The sequence below is a fragment of the Eulemur rufifrons genome, chromosome 2 (genome assembly GCF_041146395.1).
Source record: "Eulemur rufifrons isolate Redbay chromosome 2, OSU_ERuf_1, whole genome shotgun sequence".
Classification (NCBI taxonomy): Eukaryota; Metazoa; Chordata; class Mammalia; order Primates; family Lemuridae; genus Eulemur; species Eulemur rufifrons.
In genome coordinates this window covers 43,372,262-43,397,720 of record NC_090984.1, presented here as the reverse complement: position 1 = coordinate 43,397,720, position 25,459 = coordinate 43,372,262, and the positions used below count along the sequence as shown (strand labels likewise).

The following is a 25,459-nucleotide window of genomic DNA, read 5'->3' as shown; positions in this document are numbered from 1 at the left end:
TGAAAAGTAGAAGTGAATAAAAAAATAAGAGAGAAAAATATAAATGACTAATATTAGGAATGATGGAGGGGATATCATCATAGATCCTACAGACATAAAAATGACTAAAGGACATATAATTAAAAACTTTATGTCAATAAATTTCAAAAACCTAAATGAAACAGACAAATCCTTTAAAAAAATCACCAAAAGTGAAATAAGATAAAGTAAACTTGAATAGCTATTTTAACTTGAATTCATAATTTAAAATCTTTCCACAAAGAAATTCCAGGCCCAGATGGCTATAGTATAAAAAACATTAAAGAAATAAAATAATTTAATATAAACTTTCAGAAATAGACAAGGAGGGAATACTTCTTAAATCATTTTATGAAGCCAGTGTAACTTTGATACCAAAATCTGACACGGATATTACAGAAAAGAAAATTTTAGATCAAATATACTGCAAGAACACAGATATAAAAATCCTTAACAAACTACTAACAAATTGAGCCCAGCAAGGTATAAAAAGGACAGTATGTCATGCTCAATTTTTCAATTTTTTAAATTCAATTTTTAAAAAGTATAAAGACATTTCGTTTCTTACAATGGGTCCTACACAATCCTCTTTCCAGTTTAACAACATTGCTCTAAAGCATAATCATTCTTCAGTGATTATCCAAGTTCAGCCAATAAACCTTACTGACTACTCCATTGTGAGCTCTTTGAAATTCCTACAATTTATCAGTCATATTGCATTTTTCTCAGTAGTTAGAATATTGCATTTTATATATTATACATTACTTGATATCATAAGCACTTCTAGGGCAAGGTTCTATCCTTTATCTCTCACTTGATAAATTCACAGTACTCAATAAATACATTGCTCAACATTTGGCCATTGTGTTTCTAAATCTTACAACTGTTCATGTGTACTACCTCAGTTTGGTTTTCTCTGGGATGAGGAATGGATAAGTGGTTTAATAACGTATTCACACATTATGCTTAATTTCAAATTGGAAAAACTGCACAAAGTAGTCACAATTCTATATGCATGTTTTTACATAAACCAAATCAAGATACAAGATAAAAACGATTTTTCTAACAGCTTTCATTGCTATGCAGAGCACAAAATACTTATCTTGATATAGCCACAAAAAAAAAAAAAAATAGAACCAACTTCTCATGACTAAAATATCTTTGGGATTGGTAAAATGTAAAGTGTGCTGTAGGATCAGCATTTCCTCACAACTCACTGCAATTACGCCTTAAGAGTACATTTCGAGAACCGCGTCCCAGTTACTTGGTACTGCCTACACTCGAGAAAGAACTAGCAAAGGGACGGGGCTGTGAACCCGGGCCTCAACATGCCAGCCCTGCTCCCCGCCCAAGTCTCTGAGGAGAAGCGCGCCACCGCCCGCTGAGTGAGCGGCTGAGGCGGGACTTCCCGTCTAAACCCGCCCCACTCTCATACCGCCGGTTACCTTCGCCTCCCGGCCTGCGGTGCGCCCGGCCTCAGAAAATACCCTAGCAACCGCCTGGCTCCTCCCTCTGGTGTCTCGGGAAAAGCGCTCCGCTTGGTCCGGGCGCGATCACGGTCCGGCGAGCGCCTGGGGCTCGGCAGAGCTGAAGACGCGTGGAGCTGTGCGGAAACTCGCGAGTTGTGCAGGTCTGAGTCCCACTCCGATCCTGGTGCCGGTCTCCGACCCTCTCGGGAGACCAGTGATCTAGCTCGAGCCGTGCGGTCCCGGGAAGTGAACGTTCCTTGTCAGGACCCTAGCAGAGTGCTGTGGTGTCGCCTATTAGAGGGGATCTCGGTCCCTGTCGGGCACTTGTTTTTAGTATCTTGCGTGCCCTTTGGGAAAAAGGCTTACAAATTTTTCCTCAAAAAAAATTTTTTTTCCTCACAATGGTTTTCGATGCTTTCTGCCCCAAGGGAAGTTTGTCCTTTAAAAAGTCAGTTCCCTAGGAACTCCATTCTTTATTTTTTAGTGTTTGGAGTGGTTTGTGGGGGATTGGTAATCACAGAAAGAGAATCCTAGTAAAAACATAATATTAGGTATGCCATGTAGTGTATTTGAAATATTAAGGTTATGGTTACATAATAAGCAAAGGAGATTGTATTTTATGTCTAAATTATTTCTTGGGAATGTAGGACAAATAAGGAAGTATATTAACACTTTCAGGGGTCAGTTCCACGAAGTTGGATGATAAAAATAGATACTTGATTTAATTAATATGGCAACATTTAAGGACTGCTTCTAACCAGTGTACCATGAAAAACTAAGGCAAAAAAGTCTGCCAACCATATGGTGAGTGGTGAGGGAGGGGCCTTTAGTCCTGTATTTAAAAAGTTGGTACCTTGGATTTTTAAAAATAAATGCTGGACCTATAATGCTGTCTGACCAGGTTCTTAAAAATACTCCAGAAAGAAAATTTGTAGTGGGTTTTATCTAGTACTAAATTGTTCCACAATACAGGATAGGGGAGTTTGATATATAATGTACCATTGGAAGGTGAGTCAACTTACAATAATGGAAGAGGTAGGATTCCATTATTGTTTTGACAATTTTTTTTTTTTTTTGGAGGGGAGTGCCAGGCTGCCACTTACCAGGCTGCAGATAGTCCATAAAGGTATTTTTTCAGGTACTTCAGTAGCAAAATGCTTACTGGATGTGTTTTTCAGAATGATTGTGATTTAGTTAAGTATTTGTTGAATTCCTCCTATTGCATAAGAATCAGAAATAGGTGAATTCAGGAAAGAATTCTGCTCTTACAGAGTTGAGTGCTGGGAGGGATAGCTTCATCAAAAGATCATTAAAAGATACCTCCAAATTAAGTATATTTTTCCATGTCAAATATGTGGAACCAATAAGTACTCAAAAGTAAAGACATGTAAGAGATTGCCATAGCCCATTTATGAGTTCATAGCAAACTGAATTAGAGTTCTGACGTTAAGACTGAAAATAGAGGGTTATGTGCAAGGTAGAATTGATGTAACTGGGTGAGTATAGTTTTGGGAAAATTGGATATAAGGAGGAGTAAAACATTAATTTGTTTTCAGCCTAAGTTTCAGAATAAGTGCCCCTTCAAGGGGCTAAAATTATTTGTTTGTTCCTTAGGAATAGTCTTTTTGTGTTTTCTAAGTCTTTTTAACCACCATGACTCGAGTTGTATTTCCCCACATATACTTGATATTAACAAGTATATTGTAAAGGTTTTGAATAACCACATTTGCAAAAAATAATCTGTACACATTTGAGGCAGGCTGTTGGCTGGGTCAAGACAGATGCCCTGTTCATGTGGTTTCAGAGACCTTTGATGGGAGATACCCATGAATTACAACTGCTGGCCTCTTTTATGTGGCCACCTCAGACATAGGTGAGAGTATGTAGGTGAGCCAGGGGGAGTAGCCATAAACATTTCCTTTTCATTGTCTCACAGGTATTTGTGTTTAATTTTGTAGAGGAAGGTCATTTATAGAAGGCTTTTTAAATATCTATTTAGTTATGTGGATGGAAGGTCAGTGAAATATAGGGTGATATTTCTGAGGCATCTCAGGAGGAATGCACTTTGAGGGCCCTAGAATAACTCCAAAAACTCATCAGTAGATTTCCATTAAATGTCAGGCAACCACATGAACTTTCATGGCATCCACAGTAACTGCATTCTGCAGCCCCACCATGCCTGGGCCCTCCTTTGCTGGCACTTGTAAACCCACTAAATAGCCACTGGAATATCTAAGGAAATGAAGTCAGGCTGAATTAGTCTAGTCCAATTTCTTTTTTAGGATGAGTCCCATGATCTGAATAACTCCAGGACTATTACAGCCTAAAAATGTTTCTCTGTAAGAACCTCGTGGAACACCAGAACAAAGCCAAAACCAAGAGAGTTTAGGTGAAACTTAATTAGCTTTCTAAGTGCAGCGATGGAACATCTATTGGCTTGTGACGCTTTGTTGGCCAACAGAGTGTTCCTCTGATTTCTGGGGGCGAATAGGATCTCTTTCCAAACTTTTAAGGCTGCTTCTGTCCTTAGAATGAATGTTTTATCTTAGGATTTCTTTGTCTCGGTCGTAGATGCACTCCAGGGGATCTTCAGTCCACCTGAAACTACGTGCACGTATTGTGTCTGTATATGCATTTTCTAGGGATAAGCTCCAAGATTTTCATGCAATTGCTAAAAGGGTCTGAGACTCAAGAAAAGGTGGCATCTTAATATTTTGCACTCTCTTAGTTGTTGAGGGCATATTCACCAAGAGAGAGGCCATTTTTAGGCAGATGATTTGGAGTGGCAGGCTGAAGTAGGTAATGTTTTCTATTTGGGAGGCAGGAAGAAGATACTATTCTTAAATACCACTTTCAGCAACCCAAAATGTAAAGCTGTTCCTAATTAGTATACAGCAATAATATTTACTGTATTTTGGTGTTCTCCTTGGGTAAATTTGGCAAGTACATTTTCCCTTTCCTTCAGTAATCACCATCTTTTCTTTGCATCTCCTTATTTGGATCTCAAGCTCACTGAGATTTACAATCTTAAAAAAAGCTCTTGATGAGTAATTAAATTAATGTTACTAATTTCTTGGTAGCAAATTGTGTTGTATTTTATGTGTCTCTGAACTTTTTGTTCACATTTTGTCTGGGAGACCGCGGAATGTTTCTTGTTGCAGTCAGTGTTTCTCCTGTCAGTGTTTGTACTCAGAGTGCCTGCAGCTTCATAAACACCACAATGCCATAAGGCTTTGTAATAAAGAGAAGCATTTTACAGCTAGGAAATGCATATCAAATCAAAGGAGTTTTAATCTCTTTTCTCCCTTGAAAGATATATTGCTTACAGGGTAAGCAAACCACAATTTTGGCAAACATCAACCTTTGAAAAAAATATTAAGGGGGAAAGTTATTTTACTATGTTTTCTCTAGTACTGAAGAATCTGGTAGATGTTTTTTAAGAAGCAGTATAAATTCTTAGAACAGACGTTAGTGTTACTCTGTAAAATTTTAAAATTTATAAGATAATTCACCTTATGGGATATTTTGCAAATTAAATTTGGTAGTAAATGCCTCACGTTTTTTAGTGGATATTTAGTTTTATATATAGCGTGTTTTAAATTGGAGAGTACTATATCTTTTAGAACACATCCAGTATATCCAAATTTTACTGATCTCATTGGAACCTTTTATTTTCATTAGAGTTCAGCATAAGATTTGATGTCATGTAATGTAAATTCAAAGTCAGAGCCTACAGGGTTGAATATATTCCTGGCTAATATTAACACGAAACCGTTGAATTTCTAGTGTTTATAAAACAAAATTGCCATCTCTGGAACAGAAAGGGTTCTTCAAAAATAGATTGTCAGTACCTAAACTTTATATTTGAAATAATTTTTCTAAGATAGCACCTTTCTATTTATGTGGAGGGAATGGCCCAAAAGGGTAACTAATTTGTTGTTTTGAGTTTATTGCTTTCTAATTTTATATTCTAAAACATGACAATTTAGTAGTTTTTAAAATTTATTAATATTTGTTAATAAGTACTAAAAATAGCACACAATTGTGAATTAAATTGAGTAATTTTCTTTGTAGAGATAGTAAAATGTTTCATGTTTTATTTTATCCTCTCCTCACACTTTGTTTTTTTACAGTGTACCTATCATATATGTTTTAAAAAGAAATATTAAACTTTGGTTGGAATGAAGAATGTCTCTTAATCCACCTATATTTCTTGAAGAAAGTGAAGAAAATAATTCAGAATTTGTAGAAACAAAACAGTTACAACCTACTTCCATAGCTTTGGAAGATCCCCTTCAGAACTTATGCTTAGCATCTCAAGAAGTTCTTCAAAAAGCTCAGCAAAGTGGGAGATCAAAGTGTCTCAAATGTGGCAGTTCAAGAATGTTCTACTGCTATACATGTTACGTCCCAGTTGAAAATGTACCTATTGAACAGATTCCACTTGTGAAGGTTGGTAAGAAATTTAAATGTTTGAAAGTAGGAAAATAGATTTTAAAAAGATATGTCATGTATGCCTGTTCTAATTGATAAACTTGATAAATAATATCATTATGAAAATGAATTGTATTAATGGAAAATGTAATACTACAGATTGCTAAATCTATTTGTTTTTCTCTCTGGAAAAACAATTGGTCTGAAATGAATGGTGTTGTTTTTAATGAAATCCATTACTTTTTAAATTAATGATCATAATTTATTTATAACATAGAAAAAAGTATGGTATAAACATGAATACTAAAAAAAAAGTTTATACACTACCTGAAGAAGCTTTTAAAAACTGCCTCAGGTCCTTTGGCTGCTCCTTGAGAAAACACTATCCTACAAAACTAGGATTGATTTTTGCCTAGGCTTTGTGACTTAGTATTATCCTACATGTGGAGATGGAACAGATTTCAGTGACCAAAACCAAAATAAAACAGCATTTAAAAACTAAGACGTACTCACTGGGCTATGCTATAATTACAATGATTATAAGCCAGATTTAAATTTTGATTTGAATTGATTGCTTACCTTTATACTTTTTGGTATTAATCAAGCCTGCTTTTGTATAGGTAAAAGATCTGTAGAGCATCATGCCTACATAATCAAAGACAAACATATTACGTTTATGTTAACTTGTCTAACATTGACTCATACTTTAGGAGTAAATCAAATAATATGTAAAATTGGACTGCTGTCTATAGCACTTTAGAGAGATTAAACTCTACACATGGACTCATTAGAACTTACCAGTAAGAAAATAAATTTTAGCTATATTTTAAAATATCTATTGTGATGATTTTAAGGTTTATTTAAATTTGAAGAAAAGTACTTTAACACTCATATTTTGCTACTTGAATTTCACTTTAGCCTGTATGTCATCTTCGCAAGTCCATGGTCTCCTGAGAGATCTAAAATCACAGGCTAATGAAAAGTTTACTGGCCAAGAATAAGGAAGTATGGAATCTAATATGAGCTTCACAGTTTGCTCAAAAAAGCCAAGAGCCTGAGGAAAATAATTCTTTTCAAATTTCCTATTGTCTTATAGCAATATTACATTTCAAAGTATAATTTTTGAAGTCTACACAAAATTATTCCATTTTCTATTTATTTCATAGCCATATAAAGTATCTCATTAGAAGTTTTACCTTAAGATGTGTTGTGTTCAAAAAGAATTGCAGATCAGAATAATAAAAGTCAGTGATGTATTTACAGTACTGATATTTTCATAGAAATGTAATAATAGAGGGTATTTTCCAAATCAGTAGTCTAATGTCCACTATTTAATAGAAATGACTCAAAACATTATGCTAAATGTTTGATCAGGAAGATCACTTGAGGTCAGGAGTTTGAGAACAGCCTGAGCAAAGCAGGACCCCGTCTCTACAACAAATAGAAAAATTAGCCAGGTGTGGTGGCACACATCTTTAGTCCCAGCTACTCAGAAGGCTCAGGCAGGAGGATCTCTTGAGCCCAGGAGTTTGAGGTTGCAGTGAGCTATGATGACTATGATGACACCACTGCCCTCTAGCCTGGGCAACAACAAGGCTCTGTCTCAAAAAGAAAACAAAGATTGCACCTCTTAGACCTCTTCTATTACTGCTTTTCCAATAGGTAATTATTTTAATTTATGCTGTTAAAATGTACTTTTGAAAATCATGATGTTCACAACAAAGGATAATACCTTTTTGACCTAAAAGGATGTATAAGGAACAGAATTCCAACTTGAATTTTAAATTTGAAGCTTTTCTCTAAACTTATATTTCTATTAAAAATAGCATAAAATAGGCCAGGTGTGGTGGCTCACACTTGTAATCCTAGCATTTGGGGAGGCCCAGGTGGGAGGATCGCTTGAGGCCAGGAGTTTGCAACCAGTCTGGGCAGCATTACAAGGCCCCATCTCTACAAAAACTAAAAAAATTATCTGGGCATTATGGCACCCACCTGTAGTCCCAGCTTCTTTGGAGGCTGAGGCAGAAGGATCACTTGAGCCCAAGAACTTGAGTTTGCAGTGAGCAATGATGACCCCACTGGGGTCAACAGAGTGGGCAACAGAGTGAGACCCTGTCTCAAAAAATAAATAAATAAAGAGAAAAAAAAGCATAAAATAAACAGACAGAGTTTATGGGAATTATAAAAATGTTCTTGGCACACATACTGCAATGTAGGAATTGAAGTTACTATCCATAAAACTTGAATGAAAATGACATTGGAGCTTTGCTTTAAGAGAAGAATTAAGGGAAGATTCTATATTAAATGAGTTGAAAATAGTAGTCCTATTATGTGATTAACAATATCAAGGAAGAAATTTGGGTTTGCTTTATGACTTTCACTGTTCTTAATATTCTAGTTTAGAAAAGTATGACCTTAGAACCACAAGTATTTTTATAGGAACTTATTGTAAGCTTGCTATTTAACTTTAAAGGCCATTTTTAACATAAAAATTGGAATTTTTATCTTTGTTTTGTTCATTTGTCTTTTTTTCTTTTTACTTAGCTTCCATTGAAGATTGACATCATTAAACATCCAAATGAAACAGATGGCAAAAGTACTGCTATACATGCAAAACTTTTAGCTCCTGAATTTGTAAATATTTACACATATCCTTGTATTCCAGAATATGAAGAAAAGGACCATGAAGTAGGCAGCTCATTTTTTATAACTCTTCACATTGAATATGAAAATGAATTTTAAACTCCATTGCCTTTTTGAAATTACTTGAACATAATTTAATGTTTTTCTTAATAACCTAGTGTTATGCTAGTGTAGGATTAAACAGTATACAGTTCACTTCATTGATGTCTTCAGAGGTCAGATGATCTTAGTGAGCAGTGCTTTTTTGAGTATTTCTCCTCTTTATAGTTATTCTGCCTTATTTCTTCAGGTTTTTACTCTTTGCCAATATTATTGTACTATGCCTGCTTTTACTTTCTCTCCTCTCCATTCTCCTGTCTGTGCTACATATAGGTGGTCTAATTTGATGCAAACTGGGAAACCGGATAACAAATGTTGGAATTTCTTTAAAAGAGGAAAAGAAAGATTAAATTAGAAGGATTTTCAGGAATTCTCCCTGAAATAAGAGCTTTAGTATGTAGCCTTTGCCCTATTTCTTTTGACTGCTCAGAGGCTTTCTTCACTCATTTTTAGATTCTTCATTGGTTTTCTCAGCGTTGAGATTGTTACATTGGTCAGATATTACTGGTCTTCTTGCTGAAAATTAATTTTATAATAGATCTCAAAAAACTAGGTCTTGGGTACTTCTGAAAAAAAGCATATAAATCTTTCTAGGTCTCTTGGGGGCCATTTGTTAGTGTGGTTAATCTAGAAACAAAGTTAAAAACAATACATTTACTTGTTCCAGAAAGAACTTGGTAAGTTTTTACTTTCCTTCCTTCTTGTCTGTCTATTTTTGTTGAGTTTATGTAGAAAGTTGTATTTGTAAGTAATATTTGAGTTTTATTTTTAGGAATGTATTTGTATGTTTCTTTCTCTGTTCAGCTAGATACCATTTATGTTGATTCAATGAGATGTGGTGCTAGGTTCTATAAGGAGATATGATATGCTTATAATCCAAGAAAATTAAGAAACCTTGAACTTTACTAATTGGGTATATGGGGAAATATAGGCATGCACTGTTAATGTTTGCAAACTTGTATAACTTTGAAATTTATAACTTCAAGATTTTTTGTTTCTTGATTTTATTATGATTATGTTTTCATAATGTTTATTTTTTTCATATTAAAAATGTACATGCTCCTTGAAGAAAATTTGGAAAGTAGAGAAAAGTGTGAGGGTAAAATACCCATGATTTAACCAACATTTGTTCATTTAACAAATGTTTACGTGGTGCCTACTTTGTGCCAGGAGCTGTTCAGGGATTGGAGGCTCTAATAGTATAAGATCTTAGTAAAAATGTGCTGAAAGAAAGGAGGTACCATAAGTACATTTTTCACACTAGTAAATATACTTTAGCAAGTATTCTTGGGTATTGTGAGTGTGTTTAGGACTATTTTATTAAGATAAATTTTGCTAATGAAATTGTTGGGCCAAAGGGTATGAACATTTTAAGACTCTAAATATAAGTTGCCCAATGCTTTTATGGAGAGTTGAATCCTGCCATCAGTAATAGCTATAAAGGCCCATTATACCATTTCCTTACCAGCATTCACTATATCATTTGTTTTATCTTTGTTTATTTTATAGGTGAAAATAGTATGTAATCACTGAGTAGTTTTCAGTGGTTCTTTTACAAAGTATCATGTACTTTGCCCTCTGTCTTATGAAAAATTACGTAATTTAGTTTTTACTTCAAGTATGATTAATGTGGCCTCTATCAATCAGTGAATAACTTATTTTGAAGTAATACTTTTAGGTAGTATATTATGATTATAAATTACTAGGAAAGGGCCAGAAACTTTATCATATACATTAAAGAAACATATACAGTAGAACCAACCTAATGCTTGTTTCTCAGTTATTCAACATATTTTTTTCCTTAAAGTTTTAAGTCAATGAAAATTTGTTTATTTTTAAGATCATAATATGATACTGCTAACTCAAGTTTCTTTGTATTAGGTTGCACTTGTTTTTCCTGGACCTCAGTCTGTCTCAATAAAAGATATTTCTTTTCATCTGCAAAAAAGGATTCAAAATAAGGTTAGAGGCAAAAATGATGACCTTGACATACCATCTTTTAAACGCAAGAAAACTGAAGAACAGGAAGACTGTGATTTGAATGACAGCAAATGCAAAGGCACAACACTGAAAAAAATTATATTTATAGATAGCACCTGGAACCAAACAAACAAAATATTCACTGATGAACGACTTCAAGGTAAGAAAAAAGGATGTTTTTTTAGATTGCTCCTCCTCCGCAACTTCTATTTGGAAAAACTTTAAAAAGAAAAATTGCATTGAATACCTGTAAATTTTGCCACATTTGCTGCTCTCTTTGTCTATTATATGTGTATGTATGTATTTATATGTTATATATATTTTTGGTTGAACTATTTGAACAGAAGTTGCAGGCTTTGCAATACTTCATCCTTAAATACTTAGGTATACATCTTCTAAGAAGAAGGATATCTTCCTATATTAATAGAGAGAGTGACTTCTCTGTTAGGAAAATCATAATAGTGAACACGTTTACCAAGAAATTACAGCCTGTCTTTGAGGTTTTCTTTGTTGCTATTGTTGTTTTTGTATTTTTGTTTTTTACCTTGTATGTTAATTATTCCTTAATAATTCCAGTTTTATTTAGAAATGGCTAACATACAATAAACTGTACATACTTAGAGAGTATAATTTCAAAAGTTTTCACATATGTGTACAGCCATGGGATCATCACAACAATTAAGATAATGAACCTATCCAAAACCATCCAAAGTTTCCTCCTGACCTTTGTGATCTTTCTCATCCAACTTTTCCCTCACAACACACTCCTATACTCTCCAATTTCATCTCCAGTCAATCACTGATATGTATCTGGTCATTGCAGATTAGATGCATTTTCTGGAATATTATATAAATTGAATTATACAAGCATGTACTCTTTGGAGTTTTTTTTTTTTGGTCTGGCTGTCTCTCACAAAATAATTAACTTGGCACTCATCCTTGTGATAGCATGTATCATTAGGTCATTCCATTTATTGCTGAGTAGTATTTTGTTGTTTAGATATGCTACAAGTAGTGTATCTTTTTAACCTGTTGATGGACATTTGGGTTGTTTTCAGTTTCCTGCTATTTCAAATGAAGTTGCTATGAACACTTTCTAAAAAAAGAAAAGGATATTCTCCTGCATATTAAATATAATACTATCATCATCATCACTCCTAAGGAAATTAACAAAAATTCCATATCATCTAATGTCCATATTCAAATTTCCCTAATGTACCCCAAAATATCTTTTGTAGCTTTTTCCCACTGATACAGCACATAAACGCCTCACATTTTATTTGGTTATTATGTATCTTTAGTCTCTTTTAATCTAGAACAGTCCCCTATTTTTTTCATGACTTAGACTTTTGTGAAGAGGACTGGTCAATTTTCTGAATGTTTCATTGTGCTTAGGTTCAGTTTAAATATTTTTTGGCTAGGATACTTATAGGTAAAGATAAATCCAGGTTGTCTATGACAATTCCATATATCTATTGTTTTGGTATAATTATTAACAGCATGTCCTTTTACTCTCAGAAATGAACCTGTTTAGCTGATAAATTGTATTAGTTAACTAATTTATAGGTGAGGTTGTATACTTAGTTGCATCAAATCAGGAAGCATATAATACAAGTTGTTCCATTATTTGTGATAACTTTGATTACTTGATTAAAGTGATTGCCAGATCTCTTCACTCTAAAGGTTTATTTTTTTCTCTTTGTAATTAGTAGTAATCTGTGGTGTGATAACTTTCAGACTATGGACCGTTGCCCAAAAGCTTTTCACCTAGTGGTTTTGGTGTTCGTTGATGATTGCCGAAATTGAGAATTGAAAAAATAGTGAAATTTTAATTATATTATTTCTTCTGTATTTGTTAGCTGGCATTCTTATATAAAGAAGAGCTTTTCCTTTTTCCCCTGTTCTTTTTTTTCTTCTCTCCACACCCCTTTCTGAGATCACTATGATCTTATAGATTTTCTTTTTAACTCAATATGTTATAATCTACAAGAGTCACATTTTTTTGATGCTTGAATTGTCTCAACTTTTGCTGGCTGGAACCCTTCAAGTCCTTCATGACATGGCCTCATTAGTCTTTCTATTTCAACAGGATGTTCATTTGTATGTTTTTCCTACCCTAGACCTGTCACCAATCATTTTCTAAGGAGCTGTGGTTCCTTCATAGAAAATGGTATGAGAAACTAAGATCTCATAGATTGATTACTACTTGGATGTCATTGCTTCAGTGAGTGTAAAAAATATATATCATGAGTTCACATTGATAGTTCCAATTCAGATTTAACATTACAGAGATTTCCTTTCTTTTGTTTTATTTATTTGTATCTCTTTTTCTCTTAGAGTTGAAAAGCTTAGTTCATAATAACAATGATTTAAAAGAGTTACTTTACTTGCCCATGTATGATTAGAATGCAAGAAAGCTACCAAGTCGGTATTAGGCAGTTGCCAGAATAGTTTCAACATAAGAGAGCTTCTCCCAGGCTAGTGTTAAAAATATTCATCACCTAGAAAAGAAACTGACACTTTTTGGAGTCTGATTTGTGTTCATTAGTCCCAAGCTAAAGTGAGTGACAACACTGTATTTAACTAGCTTAATTTATGTAGTTTGTACCTCTGAGATCACCATCTGTGTTATAATACTAAAATTGCTTTGGCAATCTAATTGTGTGCTTTGTGTCTGTTTGTAAGAGAGAAAGAGAGTGAGAGAGGCAGGTACTACAGAGCATAAGATCTTTAAGAAATTTTTTTGCTGATGTTTAATAGAGAAACAGCTCTGCTCTTTGAAATAGAGAGAGAGAGAGAGCACTGTCTGCCACATTCCCTTGGATGTTTACAGCGGCAAGTTACTCATCAGTTAGAAAATGATTTTCTTAGCCATTTTTCTTTATAATTACTTTATATGATAATTGAAAAGATCAAATGAAAGAACAGAAATGAAAACGCTTTAAAAAAACAATAAAAAGAATTATTATGGTACTAGTCAAAATCTGTTTTCAGAGTGTCCACATTTGTGCTTTAGGCTTGCCTAAAATCAGGTTTGTACATAATATTTCTGTTATTCCTTCCCAATTCACATAGAAAGTATTATATATTTCAGTTCTATGCTAGATCAAAAATTTTTAAAGGAGTTTGTTAATCCGTTTAAAATCTTGGAATGGATTTCTAGAGGAAGGCTTTTCTGTATGTCCTATTTCAACCTCTGCCCCTTGTGGCTCCTCATTGCATCACAGGGAATAATTGGGGCTCTACTCATATTTATAACCTCTCTATATGTGAAATACTCATGTTTGGATTAGCCAAGTTACTTACACAAGAAACACTCTGTTATAAATCATTGGCTTTAAAACATTTTATCATTTGATGGGATTAAGCTGAACAAACTAAGTCTAAACCTCAGCTTAAACCCTCAAATGTAATGTATTGGAAATTAGGTTTTCGTTTTCTTATTATAAATGCTGACGTTAAAAATCCCCCTTAACAACAAAAACTGTACTGTTTTGCCAGACTTTACACAGAAATAGCTCTGAATGTTTTACCAATGTCAAAATAAAACATTTGAAGTTTGCCTAATTTAATTATAAAAGGTAAACCTAAACCTGTAAGTGAAGAGTGATATTAACATTCTTGAAGATTCACCATAGGAAGCCTTGGGAGAATGTGGGGAAAAGGATGGTTTCTTTTTGTTGGCAGGGAATTCAAATTATTTTAAATGGCATCATACTGTAATTTGTTATAAAAATGAGCCAATTCCTTTCCTTCATTTTGACTGTATTGATATAACTTTTAAAGTGTTAACTTTTTTGGTATTATAAGCATTGCCTAACCTATAGTCACTGTGTCAGTGAGTGCTGTGTCATATACTACCTCATTCAATACTCACGTCAAATATATGAGGATAGATCAAGCATTTCATTCTCATTTTGCAGTTGAGGAAATTCAGGAAACAATTTTGGAGGGAAAAGCCATTTGGAATTACCTACTTTAAATTTTTACTACTAAAAAATATTACCAAGTTTATCATAAAGTTATTGATTGCTATAAAATACTAATAGAAAATTTTAAATGTACATGTTGAACTTTTAAAAATAAATACTAATTTTCTATATAATCCAATACTTGTGTATTTCAGTATTTTTAGAAGGTTCTTATATACTTCCAAGCAAATTTTTAAAACAGCTTGGATTGGTGGTGATAATCACTAAAGCTTCATTTTTATATTTAACATTTTAGAACATATTAGAAGTATTATGGAAGCAAACACATTTTAGTATTCTTAATTTGTGTTCTAGAAATTACATTGGTGATATCAAAATGTGTTTAGCAAAAATATATATCAAATATCTAATAATTGTCACTGTTGGGAAAGGAAATGAGATTAGGACATAGAGATGGGGTTACGAAAAGGGTCTTTTGCTTTCTCTGTATTGTTTATATCTTTTCCAGTGAGAATGTATTTGTGTATGACTTGAGGAATTAAATTTAAAAATAAAACAAATAATTAGAGGAAAACTCCTTAGCTTTAAGCCAGAGAAATAAACCATTAATTATCAGACTTAGCCTAAAGGTCACAATTTTTTCAGAAAAAGATATAAGTAATCTATACCCAGGAGCAGATTTCAATATTCATATGTTTAGAGGCTATTGAAATAAATCCACAAATAAAAAATCATAATGTGAAAAAAAAAGATTTTAATTGTACAAATTACTTAGGTCATTTTCAAATGTCTGCCCTTACCTCTTTTTTTTAATTTTAAAATTAATTTGGTTTTTATTTGAATTCACTGTTTAATAAAGTTAGTTGAAAATTATACAATTACTTTTTATTGAAATTTTCATGGAGATAATTGTACACATGCATGCCATTGTAAGAAATAATACATAAATATTCCTTGTATACTTTGTTCAGTTTCTTCCAATGGTAGCACTTTGCAAAATGATCACCTAATATTACAACCAGGATATTGACATTGATACAATATAGCAATCTTATTCAGACTTCCAGTTTTACTGGTACTCATTCGTGAGAGGGTGTACATGCATGAAAGAAAGTGTGTGTACATGTGTGTGAAGTTCTTTACAGTTTTATCACTTGTGTTCATTCCTGTTTCTATCACAGTCAAGATGCTTAACAGTTCCAACACCACACCTTCCTCCCTCCTATCCTTCTTATACTTACTTTTTGAACTAAAAATTTGTTTAAAAAAGGAACAAACCAAAAAATTCTCATGAATCAAGCACCCCTACCATTTGCTATTTCTACTACTATCTTACAAAAGACCCAGGTTCATTTTCTAATGGTCATACACTTCTGATGTAAATTTCCCTAAGCAACACTCATTAAGGGGCACATCTGACTGTGTGTTTTGGTGAACGTACATACATTTCTCTAGCATCTCTACATATATTTATCTCTCTTTCTAGAATAGGATGGAGCATATAAGGTCTCATTCATTTATTTACTCCACACTCAATTGTCATTCATTTGAATTATAGGGATCTATTCGTTATTACTAAAATCAAACCAGTGGCTTTGCTATCTGGCTTAATCTAAGCTCTAGTCTCACCATTTGCAGATAACATTTTATCTCATGTTTATCAGATATACATGACATTAAAGTCTGTTTATGGAAAACATTAAAATATAAATCCATATCATATTTTGTGTTTTAAATATAAAATGTTAAATTAAAATATAAAATGTTAAAAATAAAATTGTATATAGATTATTAACTTCTAAGAGTAAAATTATAGTGATAAATGCCTATAAGCCAATAAGCACATTGATTAAGGTGTAAGAAAATATAGAAATTTATAGCAATAACAGGGATATATAGCAAGATGAACTCAGAAGGTGTGCTGAGCACACTTTAAATAACCTAATTGCTAAGAGTCAAGGCATTCAGGAACTACTTTGGAGAGATTTGAGCTAGTTCTGTTCCTTTCCCAGTCATCTTCTCTGTTAGCTGCTCAGCTCTCAAGGTTTTCTCACCAGGAAATGGAAATAAGTCCATCATTTGTAAGAGATTAAATATTGATCACAATTTTATATTTATTTCATATTAAAATCTATATATAAGTGCTCCTTTATTGAGTTTAGTTTCAGTATGATCAGTTCAAAAAGCAACACAATAGAATTTACATCTACTGTAAATATAAAAAAATTAGTACTACATCATATAAAATGACAGAGATGACTCTTTGTATGAGATTTAGCACTAACAACAAAATATATGTGCTAAGTGAATGGCCAATATGATGAAATATCGGAAGCAAAATAACTGAAAGGAAAATGACCATAGTTGCTGGAGTTAGACTGCATGAGCCCCTGGCTCTGCTACTGAGCAAACAAAACTCTCTGGGCCTCAGCTTCTTCATTTGGAAAATGGTGATAATAATAGAATCTGCTTTAATCTGCTTTCTAGGGTTGTTGTATAGGTCAAATTATTTCATGCATGTATTGCACTTAAAAGATTCTCAAGTATATAATAATTGCTTGATAAACATGAGCTTAAATTACTAAACAAGACATTTTCAATAGTAATCTCAACTTTTATTCTAAGTATGCTAATCCATAAAATTATATTTAAAAATTGACATTTTTATAATTTATGATTGTTAAAACAGCAGTCTAAGAGATCAGCCATTAAAAATTAGCTGATTTTGCTTTAGAATTGCTACTTTTTTTTTATTACAATTAACATTAATACAAGCAGTTCAGAAGAGTTTGGTTTTGGTTGTTATAACTATTGTCTGTTTGGTTTTGGTTGTTATAACTGTTGTGTGTCTTTGAATCAGAATTATTCAAATTGAAATGTTTTAAAAATACCTTGAAAACATTAAAGGCAGAGTGGCTTTTGTGATTTGTCCATTCATTCTGTTATACTTACTGAATACCTGTTACTGGACAGACAGTGTCTTAGATTTGAGGGATGCAAAGGAAAAGAAGGCACAATCTCTGCCCTCTTATTGATCACAGTGGCTATCAATTAGGGTTATATTCAGCTACATGTAACAGAATTCCAGCTAGAATCTTTTAAACAAGTAGCAGATTTACTTTTCACATGTAAAAGTCCAGAGGTGGGTAGTCCATGGTTGGTGCAGGGGCTTCACATTTCCATTAAGGACCTAGACATTTTTTGGTTTTTTTTCTACACCATTACTTTCATCTTCATGTTTATAGGATGGCTGCTGATCCCTGAGGCATCACATATATATTTCAGGCAAAACAAAGAGCAAAGGGCAATATGTGTTCTTTTATTAAAAAAAAAAAAATAGATTTCCTACAGGTTCCACCCAGTAGATTTCAGTTTTCCTTTCTTTGGCCATGACTGGTTCACGTGACCACCCTGGCTGTAAGGAAGTCTGGAAAATTGTTTTTCTAGACACTTACCACACTGAACAGAATTGAGGTTTTGTTAATATGAGAGAAGGAGAAAATGGATGTTGAGAATCAATGGGCCTTTTCTGTCACATAATCTCTTTGGGGAAACAGGTAGACAGGTAACAAAATTCATTAAGTTTTAGATGCAGTGCCAACATTGAGGATACTGTCTGGAGTTTGGAAGGTTTCTCGGAGGAGTTGCTGTCTCTATTGAAATATCGATGGATAAAAAAGATGAGGGAGGGACATTTCAGGTCTAGGGAATGTCATATGTACAAAAGTGTAAAAAATCATTTTGCATTCAAGAAACCAAAATAGAGTGATGTGGTCTAGAATGTATACATACATAAGAATGATAGAAGAAGAGACTGCAGAAATTCAAATTACAAATGTCCTTGAGTGTCGTGCCTGGGAATTTGGTCTTTTATCCATAGGTGGTGTGGTATCATCAGAGAATTTTAAGCTTGTCATTGACATGATTAGATTGTTTTCTTTTTTTTCTTTCCTTTTTTTCTTTCTTTCTTTTTTTTTTTTTTTGAGACAGAGTCTCACTCTGTTGCCCAGGCTAGAGTGCCATGGCATCAGCCTAGCTCACAGCAACCTCAAACTCCCAGGCTCAAGCAATCCTCCTGCCTCAGCCTCCCTAGTAGCTGGGACTACAGGCATGCACCACCATGCCCAGCTAATTTTTTCTATATGTATTTTTAATTGTCCATATAATTTCTTTCTATTTTTTTAGTAGAGACGGGGATCTTGCTCTTGCTCAGGCTGGTCTTGAACCCCTGAGCTCAAATAATCCACCTGCCTCGGCCTCCCAGAGTGCTAGGATTATAGGTGTGAGCCACCGCACCCGACCTAGATTGTATTTTAAGTCTAATGGAAAGAACTGGGCTGGACCTGACTTCTAGCCCCAATTCTGCTGCTAAATAGGCAAAGATGTTTTTTGGTTTTGGGTTTTTTTTTTTTTTGTATTACATTTTAAAATAAATTATGATATATATGGAGAATACATATAATATTAAGTTGTAGAGCATCATGATATAATGAATAGTTAATGACCCAAGCACCAGAAGAGTATCAATAACTTCCATTTAAGTTCTCCTTCCGCACGCCATTCTCCTTTTCCCCCTGACAATTATTCTACTCAATTATGTGTTTATTATTTTACTTTTTTATTATAATGTTATATATGTATATATTTGTTTTCATAAACTATATATTATTTAGTTTTGCTTTCTTTGGACCTGTGTGTTGTTTTTTCGGGACTTGCTCTCTAAAGTCACCATTTTGTTTCTACGGTTTATCCATATTGTCATATCATTGTAGCTATAGTTTATTCATTTTCACTGCTGTATGATAGCTGTTTGTGTGAATATATTGCACTTTATTTAGTCTTCTGTTAATGCAACAGTTGGATTATTTCCAGTTTTTGCTATTACAAGAATGCTACTACAGACATTCTTGTACATGTGCAAGCTCCTCTAGGAAACATGCCTAAGAGCTGAATTGTTGAGTTGAGTGTGAGAATGTTCGAGATAATGCCAAATTATTTTCCAAAGTGGGTATACAAAGTTATACTCTCATCATTAATGTGTAAAAATTCCACTGATTCATAATCCCTCCTACCTTGGCATTGTCAAATGTCTGATTTTTGCCAACTGAGTATGTGTAAAGTGGTATGTCATTGTGATTTTCATTTGCTTTTCTCTAATTACTAATTGGATTGAGCATCATTTTTTTTGTTTATTTGGCCATATACATGTCTTATTATGTGAAATACCTATGCCAATTTTTCTAGTGCTTTATTTATTTTTTCTTATGGATTTATAGGAATTCTTTGTGTAATCTAGAATATAGATAATGTTTTAAACTATCTTCTTGAAGTTTGTGGCTCATCTTTTTAATTTCTTTATTAGATCATTAAATATGAAATGTCTGATTTTGAATCAAAAGTTTTATTTATTATATTTCAAACAAGAAGCAGTACAATTAATCAAAGTATGCGCCTAAACTATCAACACAGTTTTGCCATCTTAACGGTAGCTTGTCTATGCCAGCAGTAAAGAAGTCTTGAACGGCAAGTGGTGATGAAATCACCAAAGGCATTTTCCACAGCTTGTTGAGAATAGAATATTTTTCCTTGCAAGAAGTGGTTCAAAGCCTGGAGGAAGTGATAGTCAGTTGGTACAAGGTCTGATGAATATAGTGGATGACAGAGAATTTCCAAGTCCAGCTGCTATAGTTTGAGCAATGTTGTTTGTGTGACATGTGGTCAAGTGTTGTCTTACAAGAGGATTGGCCTGTCTCTGTTGACCAGTCTCAGGTGCTTAATCACAAGCATTCTCATCATTTCATCCAGTTGGGTGCACTAGACATCTGCTATAATGGATTGACCGGGTTTCATGAGGTTGTAATGGCTATTACCAGTGCTGGACCACCAAACAGACACTATTAACTTTTTTTTTTTTTTTTTTTTGAGACAGAGTCTCACTCTGTTGCCCAGGCTAGAGTGAGTGCCGTGGCGTCAGCCTAGCTCACAGCAACCTCAAACTCCCAGGCTCAAGCAATCCTCCTGTCTCAGCCTCCCGAGTAGCTGGGACTACAGGCATGCGCCACCATGCCCAGCTAATTTTTTCTATATATATTTTTAGCTGTCCATATAATTTCTTTCTATTTTTTTAGTAGAGGTGGGGTCTCGCTCTTGCTCAGGCTGGTCTCGAACTCCTGAGCTCAAACGATCCGCCCACCTCGGCCTCCCAGAGTGCTAGGATTACAGGCGTGAGCCACCGCGCCCGGCCTATTAACTTTTTTTGATGAATATTCGGTTTTGGACTATGTTCCAGCACTTCATCTTTATCCAGCTATTGTGCTGAATGTTTGCAGTTGTCAAAAAGAATCCATTTTTTATCACACATAACAATATGGTGTAGAAATGGTTCACCTTTATGTTGTGACAGCAAAGAAAGGCAAGCTTTGAGATGATTTCTCTTCCAACATTAGTTTAATTCATGCAGAACCCATCTATCCAGTTCTTTACCTTGCTGATTTGTTTCAAATGGTCCAATATTTTGTCGGAATAGTAATTTCAAACCTTGCTGCTAATTCACGCATAGGTTGAGATGGATTTGCTTCCACCACAGCTTTCAGGTCATCATTATCCATTTTGGTCTCAGGTCGCCCATGTGGTTCATTTTCAAGATTAAAATCACCAGAACAGAACTTCTCAAACCTTTGATGTACTATGTGTTCATTAGCCACATCCTTCCCAAACACTTTGTTGATATTTTGAGCTGTCTGCACAGCATTGGTTCCAGGACGCAACTTGTATTCGAAAATAACACAAATTTTTGACTTATCAATATATATGGTTTCACAAAAATTGCTCTAAGAAAAATTTTGAAAGATAATCGCAAGCTAAACTGTGCATTTGAAAGAATGAGGATGTACCTTCACAATAAAAATAAAATAAGAAGTGTCCGGCTGAAATGTCAGAGATATCAACTGTCAAACTTAGTACTTGAGAAAATTGGACATTTCATACTTAATAACCTAAAATAGTAACTTCTGAGGAAAAAATTCTTAGTGTATAATTTATCAATATGTTTAGTACTTTTTTGTGTCTTCTTTAAATCCTTCTCTGCTCCAAAATAACTAGTAATACAGTTCTAATAATTTGCTTATAGATTTTTTGCACTTTTTTTGTAAATAATGTCAGTTATGTTTCTTTCTTTCCATTTCTTATGCATCTAATTAATTTATTGTTTTTTTATTACTGTGTTAACTAAGACCTCCAATGCAAATATTGAGTGGAAGCCCTGTAGAGGTCATCCTTCTCCTGTTTTAATCTGATAATTTGTGTCTTTTGAATAGCAAGTTTAGTTTATTTATGTTTCCTGTGAGTCCTGATATACTTGAATCTACTTCTACCATCTTAATTTTTATTTCTATTTGTCCTGTTTTTTATTGTTTTTTGTTTTCCTGGCTTTTCTTTGATTGAATGAGGTTTTTTTTCTTACTCTATTTTTTAACATTTATATTTCAGTTCTTTTAGAGAATTGTGCACATGTCACTTAAAAAGTTTAAAGCCAGACAATATTTTAACCTCTCCTTTTGTACACTATAAGGACTTAGTACACACAAGCTTCAGTCAACCTCCTCCTAGTTCACAATGTTATTATTAATATTCATTATTTTTGTTATGCCCTTTATTATCAGCCCACAGATTAGACATTATTTTTGTTTTATAGAGGCACCATGTATTTGGATTTGCATAGATGTTCACCATTTTCTTTGCTCAGCATTTTATCTCTTATTACCATCTTTGCTAAAATATTAATACATTCTCTAGGAATTCCTTTAATTTGGTCTCTTGTTCACATATATTCAGTTTTTGTCTACTTATGTTTTTACTCTTTTTCTTCATATGTTATTCCTCTGGGTACAGAATTTTAATTTGGCAGATATTTTCTTTTGACACTCCAGTGTATTCAATAATCTATTGTTGCTAGTGAAAAGTCTCTTGTAATTCTAATTACCTTTCCTTTTTATATAATTTGTCTCTTCTCAATGGCTTCTTTTAAAATCTCTTTATCCGTGGTGTTTTGCAGTTACACTACTGTGTGGTGGATCTAGTCACTGATTTCTTTGTATTTATCTTGTTTGAGATACATTATGTTTCATGTATCTGTAGCTTCTCATCTTTTAAAATAATTTCTGGAAAAGTCAGAAGCAATATCTCTTTAAATGATTTCTCTCTTCCATTCTCTTAGTTCTCTCCTCCTTGGATTCCTATTAGACGTTTGTTCCTCCATAAATCTATTATCTTATTATTTCTTATATTATTTATTTATTGTCAATTATCTGCTACATTTGTGAAGTAGCTTTTGAGTAAAAGTGGGGTATAACAGTAGGAAATCATTGGTAACTCAGAGGTTCCTAATTGGTTGGTGGGTCAATTTTGATTCTACTTTCTGCCTTTATTTCTCCCTTTAAAATAAAATTTGCAAAAAAATAATATAGGAAATGAATTTAGCGTGAGTCTAAGTAGTGGACTAAGGAGCTAAAAGCATTTTGGGTTTGTATGCTGACATCTGAGTTCTAACAGTTGAGAGTACTGTTCTGTGATTTCATTAATCATATCCTCTTTAAGTGTACAAGACAAAGTCATTCTAGCTAACTGTGTCATTGAAGCTCTGCATCATAATTGTGACGGAGGTAAAAGAACACCTTGAGGTACAATGTTCACGTAGATATAGCTTAAAAGTGATACTCTAAGTATCACTTAAAAGTAAACTTTTACCTGTATTAAAGACTATTAAACTGACTGTCTCTTAGTGAGTTTCAGAATGATATTTTATTTTATTTTTTTAGTTTTCTTGTTTTTTTTATTTCAGCATATTATGGGGGTATAAAAGTTTAGGTTACATATATTGCCCTTGCCCCCCCCCCAAATCAGAGCTTCAAGCGTGTCCATCCCCCAGACAGTGCGCATCAGACTCATTATGTATGTATACACCCATCCCCACCCCACCCCCACATCTGCTCGATACCCGATTAATGTTATTCCTAAATGTGCTCTTAGATGATGATCAGTGAATGATATTTTAAAAGTCAATTTATGAAGGAAATGAAACCCTTCTCAAAATTGTTGAATTTAGTCTTGTCACAGGTTCAGGTTTTAAAAAGACACTGGTAGATAGAAGATAGAAAGAATGAATATCTTAAATGTTAATTACTTTTAATATTTTGCTCTAAGACTTAGAGGTAACTGTCATGTATAAGATTTCATTCTGTGTCTGATGTTGCTTCTGTGTATACCTTAATGCCTTTAAGGAAGTATCCTGTTTCAAATTGGGATTAAAGGTATTTATTTCAAAAATTCTAAAGACAAGAGAAATCATTATTATTGTACTGTACTCTGTGATTAGGAAGAAATATAAGAAATATTTATATTTTTCTTTCTCTTTTCTTTCTTTCTTTTTTTTTTTTATTGGCAGGGTTGTTACAAGTTGAATTGAAAACAAGAAAAACTTGCTTTTGGCGCCATCAAAAAGGAAAGCCAGATACTTTCCTTTCCACAATTGAAGCCATTTACTACTTTCTAGTAGACTACCATACTGATATATTAAAAGAGAAATACAAAGGACAATATGACAATCTTTTATTTTTCTATTCTTTTATGTACCAGTTGATAAAGAATGCCAAATGCTCTGGAGATAAGGAAACAAGAAAACTTATCCATTAGTTTTTAACAAGCCACCTATGTCTTTTTATTTTGCTAAAATTAATAAACTTATAATTGTGCTTTGTTTATTCTTAGGAAATAATCATGTATAATATCTGCAAGACCACTTGAAAAAATTTCAATTTCAGTTATTTTACTTCATATTTTTTAAAAGGAAGGAAATTTTATCTAAGGGAATTTTACAGAGATAGTGTTGATTGAAAAACTTATTTAAGAAATTATGTGCTCAATTTTGGCATATCTCAGTTTCATTACCACATTTTGATATAATATATTTTACCTATGCAATTAAATATAACATATAATGGAGTCAGAATCTTGCTTACTCAAAAAGAGGTGATAAGTGATTTGCTTTGAGGTTAGTGGCAAACATAGGCAGAACTATAAATTTATTTCCAGTCTCTAGGGCTATTTCTTTAAGTCCATACTGCCTGTGATGGATATTGCTTTTTACATTTGCCCAGCATCTTTTTTAGGGGGAAACTGTTAACAATCATGTGGTCCTGCCTTAGGGGTGAGTATGTAACATAGGTTAGCAAGTGCCCTGACATGCCCTAAACACAGTGCTTATGCAGGGATAAGCACATGACCCAACAACACCAGGGTCCTTTTTGATAAATGATATAGATACTGTAGGAGATGAGGTTTCCTTTTTCAAAAGACAGTATGGTACAGTTGTTAAAAGCATAACTCTGTGGGTAGACTGTCTGAATCTAAATCTCAGCTTTTTCTTTTCCACTGATCAGCCATATGGCAGTTTTTTCCATCTGTAAAGAGTAATACGGTTGCTATCTTAAAGTATTAACGGAGTTAATGTATGTAAGGGGCTTTCAGCGGTGCCTGGAATACAGTAAGTGCTATATATGTGTTTATCCTTTTTATTATTATATCTGTAATTGCTAACTAAGAATCATTTAAGCCTGGAGCTGCTTTGGCTGTCTGTGCTGCCAGGTAAAGAGAGTCTGCCTTAAAATGAAGCCAGCAGAGGAAAGCAGAGTGGAGAGATAAAGAGACTCAATCCTGATGACACCATTTAACCACTTAGATCTAGCTACTTGTGAATGGAGCTCTACTGTGTTGAATAGCTACTGTTTGCTCCTCCACTCTTTTCTATTCTGTTCTCTGCCCTGTGAGGTAGGTTCTCTTGCCTTCTGGCTTTTGGTTGGGTTCAACAAATGGAAAACACCAGTGAGA

The 25,459-nt window shown here is 33.6% G+C and overlaps 2 protein-coding genes across 2 annotated transcripts in view; one reads left to right on the top strand and one right to left on the bottom strand.

Moving 5' to 3' along the window:
• Window positions 1–1,277, bottom strand: part of FAM227B (family with sequence similarity 227 member B) — a 182,676-nt gene extending 181,399 nt beyond the window's left edge. The window contains exon 1 of the mRNA XM_069460147.1: window positions 1,236–1,277. The gene's annotated coding sequence lies outside the window, so the exon portion shown is untranslated. The remainder of the gene's footprint in view (window positions 1–1,235) is intronic.
• A 323-nt stretch (window positions 1,278–1,600) lies between these two features.
• DTWD1 (DTW domain containing 1) lies at window positions 1,601–24,265 on the top strand. Its single transcript, XM_069460110.1, has 5 exons — window positions 1,601–1,648; window positions 5,621–5,939; window positions 8,466–8,609; window positions 10,545–10,803; window positions 24,018–24,265. The coding sequence occupies exons 2-5, from the start codon at window positions 5,676–5,678 to the stop codon at window positions 24,263–24,265; spliced, it is 915 nt and encodes a 304-aa protein (XP_069316211.1). The 5' UTR covers window positions 1,601–1,648; window positions 5,621–5,675.
• Window positions 24,266–25,459: the final 1,194 nt, after the last annotated feature.